General features: G+C 38.5%; 1 protein-coding gene across 3 annotated transcripts in view; it reads right to left on the bottom strand.

Annotated features, from left to right (window-relative positions):
- Positions 1 to 13,956, bottom strand: part of DNAJC2 (DnaJ heat shock protein family (Hsp40) member C2) — a 31,560-nt gene that overhangs the window by 345 nt on the left and 17,259 nt on the right. For all 3 annotated transcript variants that reach the window (XM_004439315.3, XM_014794464.2, XM_087441941.1), the window contains 11 exons: positions 12,808 to 12,888; positions 11,839 to 11,904; positions 11,251 to 11,342; positions 11,054 to 11,175; positions 10,494 to 10,643; positions 6,863 to 6,951; positions 6,720 to 6,789; positions 4,971 to 5,155; positions 3,896 to 3,996; positions 3,662 to 3,769; positions 157 to 311 (listed from right to left, as the gene is read on the bottom strand). In XM_004439315.3, coding sequence (XP_004439372.1) covers positions 157 to 311; positions 3,662 to 3,769; positions 3,896 to 3,996; positions 4,971 to 5,155; positions 6,720 to 6,789; positions 6,863 to 6,951; positions 10,494 to 10,643; positions 11,054 to 11,175; positions 11,251 to 11,342; positions 11,839 to 11,904; positions 12,808 to 12,888 — 1,219 coding nt within the window. The remainder of the gene's footprint in view (positions 1 to 156; positions 312 to 3,661; positions 3,770 to 3,895; positions 3,997 to 4,970; positions 5,156 to 6,719; positions 6,790 to 6,862; positions 6,952 to 10,493; positions 10,644 to 11,053; positions 11,176 to 11,250; positions 11,343 to 11,838; positions 11,905 to 12,807; positions 12,889 to 13,956) is intronic.

Below are 13,956 nucleotides of genomic sequence, written 5' to 3'. Positions count from 1 at the left end.
CTGAAAAAATTGATTTTACTAAATGCCAGAGCTAGAAGTTTTCTAAGGTTGGTCATTTGTTTTTAATATTGTCCCCAGCTCTACTGTGGTATTCAAATAAGCACAAAAATATAATTTAAATGATAATGGAATCTACAAACTCTAAACATCTATAACCTTATATCGTTTCATGCAGTCCTTCTTTGTCCTGCCAGGCACTGCTTCTGCTATTTTTTCCCATCTTTCAGGTGTATTTACTGGGTACGTTTTCAAAGCTTGCTCCAAAAGCTTCTGTTCTTCTGTTGTCCAAGGGGTGAAATCTGTGCATGGACCTGTTTAAGAAAAACTATTTGAAACTCTTATCCTAGTTGATAAGAAAGTTGTCTTGGAACACTATCCTGGATGAGTCTTTTGATGTACAGCTATCTTGGTAAGTGCCCATTCAAATCTGTGATGATGTGTAATTTTGAACAAACTTTTAAAGATGACACACACATCTAAGTGTTAATGAGACAGAAAAAACTTTAGATAGCTCACATCCCAGAAAAATATCTCAAAGGCTTTTTAGAAGATCTGCCTTATATTGCTGGTCTTCTACAACCTAGCATTATACTTGTCAGACTTTTTTTTTTTTTAAATAAGATTTAAATTATACAGTTGGACTGTTGGGTTCAACAACACAATCACAAATCATTTAAGATTTCTGATAAATCTAATTCCTTACAGGATAGGGAAAAGAGCTGCCTCACAGCCATAAAACTTGTAGCTGGAAGAGACCCTGGAAACCATTCTCGTTCTTCAAGTCTAGCAAAATTAAGCCAAGTGCCCAAGGTTTCAGCGTTAAGAGACGCAAAGTGAGGTTAGAGTCCGTGTTCTACTGTGGCGTTTTCACCACATCCACTAAACTCATGTGGAGCCAATGCTGAGCTCCTCTACTAAACTAAACTTTTTACGTCTGACAAAACCTCTCGTACACATAGGAATATAAATATTACACAGCCCCCTTCTGTAGAAAAATGAAAATGTGAAATGGTTAAAAAACTGATTGGGTTATTCTAAGTTAATGGACTACTGGCAGGTTAGTTATTTCAGACCATGCAGTGAGTGCAGAAGCACCTGTCCTACCAGTAGTTTGACTACCACCTGAAACTGTATCCTCTGAGATCTGGTACAATTAAAAACACACACACACACACACAAAGTGAAAAACAGCAGCATCTACCTACTCAAAACAAGGCAGAGAATTTGTATTTGCAGGCAGATTAGAAGCTTGTTTTTTTTTTTTGTGAGGAAGATCAGCCCTGAGCTAACATCCGATGCCAAACCTCCTTGTTTTTTGCTGAGAAAGACTGGCCCTGGGCTAACGTCTGTGCCCATCTTCCCCTACTTTCTATGGGACACCGCCACAGCATGGCTTGACAAGCAGTGCATAGATCCGCGCCCGGGATCCAAACCTGTGAACCCTGGGCCGCAAAATCGAGTGCGCGCACTTAACCGCTACGCCATTGGGCTGGCCCCTAGAAGCTTTTTAGAAGTCAGCTTTTAAATTCCAGGAAGCCCTTAGTGGAATTTCCTTTTATTGGTCTGAGGCCCACATTTAACACCAACAGATTTAGTTCATTTCTGCTCTTCTCCAGTTACTTCACAGTATCAAAATAAATGAAACATTTAATGTTGTAAACTTCCTATGAGAAATCACTATTTAAAAAAATGGTGCCAGCTTGCAGTTTACTGGTGCATTGAAGAGAAAAGGGCCCGCCCATTATTCCCATAAATGAGGTAAAGGAGTCATGCGTAGATACTATCACTGCCAATCACCCCTGCCCTCACAGTGTCACCCCTCTCTCCTCACGGAGAGAAGACTGGCTGCCGGCACGACCACCAGTGTTGGCCTCCAACATGGAAACAAGTCCCACAAGAAAGGGCTGAGAACAGCGTGCTAATATCTGAATGTTGTATGATAATTTTGTGGAGTGCATAGGGAAGCAGGAGAATAAACCCCCAAGTGTTCTGAAACTTCCACTGTTACTTATCTTTCTTCAAAGAGCCGAAATAATGCCCAGCCTAGACAAAAAACTCACCCCTGATTTTAGCAACCACAAAATGATTTTTTCCTCTTTATGGAACACTGAAAATATTAGAAGAGGGATTACAAACTGAAATTTTGGGATAATAAAGCAGACTAAGAATACAGGAAAAGTAGGACTGTTGGAGGATAGGGACAGGTTCTCCTGTAGAGTCAAGGCTATTAGTTGATCCCAAAACATATTTAGAACTGTGATATGGAAAGCATATCCAAGAGTTAGGGAGAAAGGATTGGTGGCTCACAAATGCATGAAGTGAAAGAGAAGTTTTTCCAACTTCGTTTTGTTTTGTGTGTGTGAGTGTGTGTGTGTGAGAGGAAGATTGGCCCTGGGCTAAGGTCTGTGCCCATCTTCCTCTACTTTATATGTGGGACACCTGCCACAGCACAGCTTTGATAATCAGTGCATAGGTCGTACCCGGGATCTGAACCTATGAACCCTGAGCCAAGCAGAGCACATGAACTTAACTACTATGCCACCGGGCTGGCCCCTCAAACTTGTTTTGTTAGCAACCCAACAGTAACAAAAAATGTCAGATTCTAAAATACCAAAATATATACATGAACAAAAGTTTCACAAATAATACATACTTATGTCACAAGTGTAATGTTCTCTGATATTTTCTATTCATGACCCGTTAAACTGATTTCATAACCCACTTATGGGTCGTGATTTGTAGTTTGAAACAAACTGGTCCAGCATAATCAAATTAGCTACAACACCCAAGACAGTGTCAGCACCCTAACAGTTTTTAACTTTTTTTGTGCGTGTGTGAGGAAGACCAGCCCTGTGCTAACATCTGCCAATTGTCCTTTTTTTTTTTTTTTTTTTTTTTGCTGGGGAAGACTGGCCGTGGGCTAACATCCGTGCCCATCTTCCTCCACTTGATATGGGATGCCACCACAGCATGGCTTGCCAAGCGGAGCGTCGGTGTGCGCCCGGGATCCAAACTGGCGCACCCCGGGCTGCCGCAGCAGAGCAGGCACACTTAACTGCTTGCGCCACCAGGCCGGCCCCATTAACTTTTTATTTTGAAATAATTTCAGAAGAGTATAAAGAATCCCTGTATATTCTACCCAGATTCCCCAAATGAGAACATTTTACCACACTTGCTTATTCTTTTTCTCTCTAGATATACACAGACATAATTTGTTCTGAACCATGTAAGTTGCAGACATGATGCTCCTTTACTTCTAAATACTTCAATATGTTTTTCCTTAAACAAGGACGTTTTCTTACATAATTACAGTGTATTTTGCAAAATCAGAAAATTAACCTTGATAAAATATATCTAGTCTACAGAGACCTCATTCAAATTTCAGTTGTCCCAATATCCTTTATCACTGATTAGTAAAATCTGGTAAACAAAGCAAACACAGCCCGTCCCCTAAAGGCCTGTGAAATGGAAGAACTGCAGTTCTCACTGGTGTTAGCTGAAGTAAATCTACGTCCTGAATACGCTTGCTTCACATCTTCCAGTCTGCTAAACGCTTTATTTTCCAATCATTATGAACACAGACCCTACGTCTTGTATATCTTCCCCTACTGTTGATACATGGCTAGCATTTTCTATTTATAGAAAAGCAAAATTTAATTACCTTCAAATCGCTCTGAAGGTGTTGCATTGTCTGCTTGAGGCACCACTCCATGTTCTTTTTTAAATTTATCAAAAGCTTTTTTGTTTATGTCATCTTTTTGATGAGGGTCTGAGAAATGAAAAAATTTTAATATATTACAGATCATTTCATTTAGTCTTTCATTAACTTGCATAGGTTATTTTTAAAATATGTATTCAAGGTAGCAAAGAAACTGATTCGGCAAAACTAACTCACCAAGTTTTTGAAGACTCTTTGCTTTGCCAATAACATCTTTGGCAGTTCTCTTGACTCCAGAAGAAGAATGTATGTTCATGTAATTAGCAATAACTTCCCATCTAGAACAACGGATATAATAAGAAATTAAGGGACAAAAATCCAAAAACCAGAATGACCCATACTTTTTTTTTTTTTAATTTATTTTTTCCCCCCAAAGACCCAGTAGATAGTTGTATGTCATAGCTGCACATCCTTCTAGTTGCTGTATGTGGGACGTGGCCTCAGCATGGCCGGAGAAGTGGTGCATCGGTGCGCGCCCAGGATCCGAACCTGGGCCGCCAGCAGCGGAGCGCACGCACTTAACCGCTAAGCCACGGGGCTGGCCCAGACCCATACATTTTTAATGCAGAAGGGTTAGCTATAGTATCTACAGAATTAGCTCTAAATTGGTGGTCTAACTATTACTATTGTCTGGACTATAGTTTTTCCTTTCCCATGTTTAAATCAACTGTATATAATCTTGGTTTCAAGTCTGTACTAAACCTTATAGATTCTATGTATAAATCAACAGAAATAAAATCACATTTGTGTATACTGCCATTTGGACACATACTCAAGGAGATAAATCATTCTGAAAACACAGCCTCATCTATGGAATGAGGGAGGCTGGATCTCGAAGGCTTCTTGGAGCTTTAGACTCAGATTTTGGAGTAAGCTCCAGTTTGAGGTGGGAAGCAACAAAGAAGGACTAAGACTATGAACACAAAACCTAGTCCCTACTATAAGCCGTGATAGAATAAGCCAACATGACTGTCAAGTTTTATGTCTCATGATCTTTAGTTTCCTGAGCAATAGATAAGGCATCCTGTTGTACGTATGTATATATGTCTGTCTGTCGGTGTAAACTGGCTCAAAATGCAGTCTGCTTTCCACACTTTCCATTGTGGCACAGACTGTACTGAAAGGTAGTCTGTCTAGACTCAAGCACATCTCTGAAAGTTTCTGCTATAACCAGTGCTGCTATTTGGATGCTTGTCTACATTATCCCCGGGCTCTACTATGTGTTGAAGAGAAGTTTCATTAAAACCAGTACCTTGAATTTGTTCCAGCGGGGAAGAGGTTCACAGCTTTAATTAGTAATTGCAGATCATCCTCTGACCAATTTTTACCGCCATTTCCACTTCCACCAGTTGATTTCTCCGCATTCTTAGATGCTTGTCGCATGCGAGCCTCAGCTTCCTCTTTCTCTTTTCTAATTTGCTCATTTATTTCTTCTATCTACACAAATATCATAGGTAAGTCAGGGACTTCAAGCATCTTGCTACTCTACACTCGCTCTCTGGCTGGGGCTCTGGTTCTCAACTTTCAGTATCATCCTGACAATGACCCTGCACTCCCGCCAGGCCAACTCGAAACCAGCATCAGCTCTTCCTCACTCTGGCTTCTGGGCTGCATAGCTCTGCTTGAGGGACCAAGAACCACCCTCGGCCTGACCTACCCTGTATTCATATCCTGTGACTTCCATGTGCCTTGGACACTACTTGTCAAGTCTACAGTCACTGGGTTATACACCCACAAGGCCATTTCAAACCTCTCTTTAAGCTCATAGCCACTCTTTCAGCAGATAATCTTTTATTCTCTACAAAAAGGTAAAGGCATAGCAAAGTGGCCTGTTTTATCTTGAAGTTCTACCCTTTATACTGTCACTTCCAGAATGCCTTCAAACATGCACAAGTAAAAAGAAGAAAATCTTTACTTGATCTTGTTGCTTCTGTCAGCTGCTATCCTGGAGTCATCTTTGACTCATTTTCCCACTTCAGTCCCTTAGAACCAGTCACCAAGTCCCAACGATTCCAGTAATTCCCATCATCACTCTCCTAGTCCAAGTGACTACTTATAGTAGTCACTTATACTTATCACTTATAGTATAGTCACTTATAGTAGTATAAGTGACTACTTATAGTAGTCACTTATACTTATCTAATGCATCCTGCCTACAAATGCCAGATTAATAGTACAGTGTTAACCCTTTGCTATTCAAAGATCTGCAGTAATGGAAACTAGTCACCATGGTATTAAAAACCTGCCTAATTTGGCTCTTTTTCTCCTAACCAACTTCCTCTCCCCCTGACTTTCTACCCCTACCTGAATTTTATAGTTCATGCTGTTCCCCTGACCTTCACTTTAACCCTGTCCATCCTTCAAGGCTGGCCCAAACCCTTCATTGAGCCTTCCTTGACCACTCTAACCTGGAGCTGGCAGCTCCTGTCTAGCCTACAGCGTTTACTGTGGGCCCTCCATCTTTCGGTCCTTAGGCCTTTTCTCTTCTCATCAGCATAACTGTTCCTGAACTCCTCTGTGGCAGCAATAGCATTAGGCATTTCTCCAAGTCACCTAGGCATAGTGCTATATATGGTAGGTACTAATACTTGTTGCACTGAATTGAATTTCTGGGCCTGTTTCCTCATCTGTGAAACAAAAGGTGTAGACTAGACAGAACAAAGGTCTTTTTTGGTTCTAAATGTTATTAGCCTACAAAAATGCTCAAAGAATAGTCAAAACAATTATTTTTTTCTAACAATCATTTTGAAAAAACTATTATTAATGTGCTAGACACCACAGATCAAACACTCTACATGGTAACAACCACACACACTAAATCCGATTTCAATGAACAATGGCACTTAATATAAGCAAAGCATAGTGAGGGACACCCAGAGAAATGAGACACTCTTATCTTTATAGACACTTTATCTTTATATGTTAGGTGGGGAAATACTGAGGTGAGAGCAATACTATAAGCAAAATTAAATTAGGTAGAAGTGCTGTGTTCTGCTATTACCTGTTTTTCCAGAGCAGCCTTTCCTACTTCTTTTGTGGAGGATGTGAGTGTTTCATTCAAGCACTGTAAGCTGAAGGAAACAAAGGGGTGAAACTTTATCCTAAGCCCAAGAGGAGACTTCAGTGGCAGTTCTATAGGTGTACCTTGCTAGTTCAAGCCGATCACAAAGTTTTTCCACTTCTTCCATCATTTTAACCCGCTCTGCCTCATTGTCAGAAAAGTGATTCCAGGTCTGGAAGCATGAACACAAACATGTTCACCATATCTACTGACACTCAAGAATACATCCATAAACACAATGACAAAGCGTGCAGTTCTCAAGAGGTTCCTGAGGTGAACGTGTGGCCTTGTGACCATCAACATCCACACTTCCAGGGCACCTCCCAGGGCTCTCCCTGACCAGAGCAATAAAACGGCATTACCAAGTGGACAGAGAAGCAAAACAGAAAAAAGGTGATGGTGTAGAAGACCTCTGGATGTTATGACAGTCAGAATGATTCCTCAGAGAACCACTTAAGAATCAAGAAATTCTGTATAACAACTCAAAATCTTTTGTTAGGCTGCCTCTTTTGTCTAGTGTATGCTAAACAGTAAAATTTACCAGAAATTTTAAATGTGAAATTAAAGAAAAAGATAATGTGTTAAGGAACAGGAGGTATTAGGAAAATTCTGATTAACTAAAGACTATGCTTAGAATGGAATATTGTGATATGCCTGGATGAACATGAATTGGAAAGTACTTTCTATGCTTCTTTAGGCTGCTGACACTTATGTCTCCATTCCTCACTTTGCTTCCTTAATCCATGCAGTCTGGCTCTCACTAAGGTTCCCGTGCTTCCTTTACTGCTGACACTTCCCCAGGCTTCCAAAAGCACCACTAATTTTCTTCCTACCTGTCTGGGTCACTCCTCCTCAGGCTCCTCTCCTCTATCACTACCTTAAGTATTGGTGTTTGCCAGGGTCCATCCTCTACCTCCTCACTCTGTACCCTCCCCCCCGGGCGATCTCATCTACTCGCAAGGTTCCTAGTGCCACTGCAATGTGGATGACACTGTGATGATCCCACTCTTGAACTCCAGACTTGTATATACACTCTCCTACTGAGCATCTTCACTTGAATGTCTCAATGCACTCAACGTGCCCTGAACTGAAATTATTTTCCCCCAGCCTTTTCCTTTTCCTGTTTTCTATTTCATTGAATAATACCATCACTCATCCAGTATTCCCTACAAGAAACCAGGACAGATATTAACCCTCACTCCTCTACCTCCTCCAACATATAATCAATACCCAACAGGCAGCAGCCTATTCTTCCTCCTAAATATCAGTCCATTGACTTTTTCTATTCCCACCATCTCTACCTTAGTTCAAGCCACAATACTCTCACCTAGATTAGGGCAAAGGACTCCTAATTGGACTCGCTGCCTCTAGTCTTGTCTCAGCATCCTGACCAAAGTCAATTCAGGATCAAATTTAAGCTGGCAAGACATATAATATCCAAGACCTGGCTCCTCCTCACCTCTTCAGCTGCATCTGGCTCATTAAACTTCACTTCTCTGGATCTCTGCATTCACTCCATGCTCCCTGCTCTCTCTCATCACTAATCCTGTACACATACTGCTTCACCTGGCTAAATCCTACCAGATCCAGAAAGCCTTCCTTGACCATCTTCTCATCCTAGTACTCACCTGAACGTGTTTATTTTTTATTTTTATTTTTTTTTTAATTATTTATTTATTTATTTTCCCCCCAAAGCCCCAGTAGATAGTTGTACGTCACAGTTGCACAGCCTTCTAGTTGCTGTATGTGGGACGCGGCCTCGGCACGGCTAGAGAAGTGGCGCGTTGGTGTGCGCCTGGGATCCGAACCCAGGCCGCCAGCAGCGAAGCGCGCGCACTTAACCGCTAAGCCACAGGGCTGGCCCTGAACGTGTTTAAAATAGCTGTTTGCTTGCCATTCTTCATCATTAACCAGCAGACTCCTTGAAGGCAGGGACTATACTATCATCATTTCCACACATCAATTATAACTGATGATGAATAAATGAACTCATGCTGGAAAGGAGCAATAAAAGAGTTACTAAATGCTGGAAATTTTACCCTCATTTATGCATCATTTCTAAGAACGATTCAAGCTTTCTATTTTCTAATTGGCCTTTTTAAGTCTTTCTGTTGATGTCTCATTATATGCCAAATGTGCCAAGTACTGCATGTGAATGCTCTCATTTAATCTTCACAACATTACTGAATATTATTTCAGCTATTGTACAGGCAAGGAAGCTGAGGCACAAAGGAGTTGAGGGAACCTCCTGAGGGCCAGACAGTGGTCAGGGGAGAGTGACTCCAAACCCAGGCAGCCTGCTCTGAGCCCATGCTCTTTACCATTGTGATACACTGCATCCTTCTCAAAACAATGTTCTAGGTGAAATCTGAGGAAAACATTTTATTTTTTCTATTTAGATTTTCCTTTTGCTTACCAAAAGCCTGAAGAGACAACTTTTGCTTGTATTTTCATTAAACCTCTTTTGAAGCCTGCCGATGGGGCAGGTTAATTTCAATTATATTATTAACTGAACGTGTAGGATGGCATATATTAGAATATACATATATACACACTGATGTCTAGAACCTCTGGAGAGTTACATGAAAGAGGATTTTTCTATACATAGGAAGCATTTACATACTTGCTGAGCTTAACTACAATGGTATAGTACACAATACTGTGTGGCAATCTGTACTGTAGCTTGGAATTTCATTAATTTATTCATTCAGTGCTGTGTGATAAGTAACAATACTGGTCTCTGATTTTACCAGTTTAAAATGTAAGAACATCTCTTGGACAAAACCACATTTGAAAACTTTTGGGTTTTTTTGGTCAATATTTCTTAGTGAAAACTGTATTTGAATGCAATACTCACCCAAATGATATGCCTTTATTTAGATAAAAATGAAAGCTTTTAGATCCTTAAAAACAACCCAAGTTTAATTTCTAAAAGAACTTTTTCTAAGACAAGAATTAATTTTACACCATTAAGGAAGCAACCAGCAAAACCAAATTGATCTGGGTTCTCCAATAAATGAATGGCAATAGGGGGAGGGGAGGATGGTGATGGTAGGGGGCCTGTTACAGACACAATTAGGAGACACAACAGAAGCCTCTGTAATGATCTTATTTAGATCCTAATTTGAATAAATCAACTATAATAAGACATTGTTGAGATAATCAAGGAGATCTGAATATGGACTATTAGAATATTAAACAAGCTTTTTTAGGTTTGAAAATGGCATGATGATGGGCCGGCCCCGTGGCTTAGCGGTTAAGTGCGCGCGCACCGAGGCACCGCTTCTCTGGCCATGCTGAGGCCGTGTCCCACATACAGCAACTAGAAGAATGTGCAGCTATGACATACAACTATCTACTGGGGCTTTGGGGGGAAAAATAAATAAATAAAATCTAAAAAAAAAAAAAAAACACCACTACAGAAAGTAGCATAAAAAAAAAAGTGGCTATGGAGCCAGGCTTCCTGCATTAAAAAAAAAAAAAAAAAGAAAATGGCTTGATGGCAATGTTAAAAAAAAAAAACTATCAGAGTTGCATACTGGAATATGCACATGAGAAATTTTTAAAAAGTGAATTTAAAAACATTCACATTTTGAGATAAAATGTGTAGAACAGTTTAATTATATTTGCACAGTAGAGAGAAGAAATATTTTTAAGTTTAATCAGCAACTTCATTTACTTATCTAGCGTTTGTTCAATCACAGTCTGACGTACCTTGCATGAGTTTCGAAGTTTTTGCCTTTCCTTTTTAATGGCCTTTTTCTGGATATCTTTTTCCTTCTTTGCCAATAATGCTTGTTGTCTAACTTCCTCTTCTTCTTTCTCTTTAGCTAACCGAGCAGCTTCTAATTCAGCTTGTCTTTGCTTTAATAATGGGGAATAAAATCATTTTAATAAGAAAATTACAATTCCTAACTGCTCTATAATCTTTTTTAAAAAATTCAATCTTTTAATAAATTAAATTAGAAAAAAAGGTGACAACTTATTGAAGACTGAAGGTTGAACTGGGGAAAGCACCTAGTAAAGTTCTACAAACATTTATTAGAAATGTAAAACAGACAGACATAAGCACAGTATTAAAGGAATTTACATGACATCATGTTTTTGCTTAGTAAGAATCTGCTGCTAAGAAAGATCCCTCTATCAATTGTACCAACTTATCATAAGTCATTCATAGTAATTCTCTGCCTCCAGATAACAATTTTTTTAAATAGATCTGAAGATTAAAGATTTTATGAACATTTAAAGTTCAACTTCATCAAATTTCTTCTTACTTTTTCTTTAGCTTCTTGCTCCTTCCGTTTTGCTTCTGCTTTTGCTTTCTTTTCTGCTTCTTTCTTGGCTTTTTCTTCTTCCTTAAATTTTTTTATTCTTGGATCACAGCTATATGCATTGTCTACCAGAAAAAAAGTTAATCTTTTGAATTTCTAACATTTAATTAAAGAATTAAAAAAAAATCATTTATAATTACCAACTAATGTTCTTATTCTGTTCATTTCTTCTTTTTTTCTTTGTGCCCTTGTTGCTCTGTTCTGCTTTTCAATCCATCTCCTCTCATCACGACTATAAAATAGAAAATATTGGAAACAAAATATTACTTATAGATGGTACACCTGGAAAATGTAATACTTTATAAATTTATTTGTAAATAAGGTTGAAGTGCTACGTCACTACTGATATTAGTTACAGGATGATTCTACATAGTATTACTTTTGGTTAATTTTGGGGGGAACATTCATGTCAAAACAATTTCCCTACACATACAGGGAAAACTACAATAAAACATAGGTTAAGCAGCCAGACGAAAAAGAAATTGCTGAATTGAGCTTTTTTCACAGTTCTATTCTTTGGCAATCTTGTAAGCATATCCTAACCAACTAGTGATTTGGCCTCATCTAGTTAACTTGTGAGAAGAGGTCTCAAAATATCAAAAAACTCATTTAATAAGGATACACAAAGAGAAAATATGAAAGAAAATATATGTAGTATATTTTTACATCATCACAAATATGAAAGAACCAAATAAATTTCTTCCTTTATTAATGATTTATATACATACCATTCTGCTTTTTCTTTTTCTTCTTCATCTAAATAAGAAAATTCTCTCCAAGAATCAAAATTATACCTAATATAGACAGACAGAAAATAAAATCAAACCAAACCAAATGAACAAAATCTTTAAAATTAACTTAGATATAATTTTAAGAAACATTAATGGCAAGATGAGTTTGTTTTAATAGATCCCATTTGGTACTGAACTAACACTGTGCGCAGGTCTTTTCTTCTTTTTTTAATGACACTGTATTTGGTATGAAAATCTAAAATACACTCATCACCCCTAGATCAAAATCCCAACTCTGTGCTCCCACTTCTTTGTGAGGTCTCGCTCTTGCCAGGGACTTGTTAACGCTTTCCCTCCTTCCCCTTCACGAGTCTGCCAAGTCTAAGGTAACCCAAGTTGGTTATTTTACCTCTGATTTGTATCCTCTGAGGGTAAAAGCAACTACAATTGATAGAGCTAAATTCTGCCATTTTTGTTTTACAGTGATTTTATGTTTTCATTTACCAGATACTTAATGAGAAAATATAGCACATATAAAATAAAATGGCCATGGAATATTGTTTATTAAAAATTAGTGAATTAGTTACAGAGACAAATAGCACTGTCTTCCTCCTCATGTACTCAAGTACTTGTAATAGGAAGACAGCAAAATGAAAATGTATTTATTTTTACTGAATTTAAATGACTCCTCAATTTTCATTTTTTACTACAGTGTGCTTGATTTCTAGAAATCTGATTAATAGAAAATAGACTGAAAAAACAATCATAAAAGCCTAAATATCACACAGGAGATAATATAGCATAATGTGAAAACCTTTATTAATTTCTGAACAGAGTGCTTCTGTTTATTAGGGAAGGTTCTGCGATTCTCCCATCTCTCAACTGATTTATGAACAGTCAATCAAGTAGTTAATGATACTTACCCTTTTAAAAAAAATGACAGCATCATACAGTGTAGTCACTTACCAGAAAGAATAAAATGCATCTACATCTTCAAATGATGAATGTATATCACCAAGTTTAGGGATATTTTTTTTATTTGACCATCTGAAATATTAAAAGAAAAATTCTATTCTAAAACTTTGTACAAAAGTTCAACAGACAAGCTAATTTATTAAAAACAACAACAGTTTTTACTAATCCCCTACAATCTCCCTTCCCCACATCCTCTATGAATAAGAGATGGAGACAGAGGATCAGCAGTGGTGTGTTGAACAAGGCAGGTGCAATAAAGACAGGCCAAAGGTGGATGAGGGTGGGGAGAAAACAATGGAACAGTGTTCTAACTGCCAGGTTATCTACAGTTCTATAAATGCCAGGGTTGTAGCAGCTGCCAGGCTGGCTAGGAAAAATGGGCACTAGCCTCCTTTCCGACCAAGCTCACTTACTCCTGCCCCTAAATAGGCGGTACAGAAGCAACCTGTAGGCCTAGCCTTTTAAAAAAATGTTAGTCCTCATGGAAGGAACAGATTTCCACCCACTCATCACCACTACCTTCCCTCAAGAGTCAGACTTTTAGGTGCAGCACTTCGCTCATCACCTTGAGAAAGGATCCTGAGGCTGCTTATGGACGGACCCATGTTTTCCACTCTATGAAACTATTACACAAAAAAATATAATACATTTTTCTTTTCTTTTTTTTACCACCTTCAGCATTGTTACAAAACAAATGTGAGGAGAAAGGATGGAGGAAATATTAGACCACACCAAGCTGCTAATCAAAGTGGTTTTCAAACTTGGCTGCACCTTAGAACCACCTGAGAGCAAGAAAAAACCCTACAGGCATTCCAAAACCAATTAAACTGAAATCACAATTAAATCACAATCTCTCCAGGTGGAACCCAGGCATCAGGAATTTTTCAAGCTCTCCAGGTGATTCCAGTTTGCAGCCAAGATGTGCTCTAAGGAAACCTTCCAATGCAGGTGGAACCAAAAGATGTAGAATACTGGTATACACTATTTAAAAATTGACTTCAATGAAATAAATTATATATGCTTTAATCTTAAATATAAATCATCCTTTGTCAGAGAACCTTGTGATAATCAGATGCTCAAAAAATAGAACAAAAGCTTTTCTCAAATGATAATGGGGCAAATAGAGTAGTGTACCCATTA

Source organism: Ceratotherium simum, chromosome 1 (assembly GCF_057802395.1).
Source record: "Ceratotherium simum simum isolate JZ-2026a chromosome 1, ASM5780239v1, whole genome shotgun sequence".
Taxonomy (NCBI): domain Eukaryota; kingdom Metazoa; phylum Chordata; class Mammalia; order Perissodactyla; family Rhinocerotidae; genus Ceratotherium; species Ceratotherium simum.
Note: the sequence above shows the minus strand (reverse complement) of the source record. Positions and strands in the feature narration are given on the sequence as shown.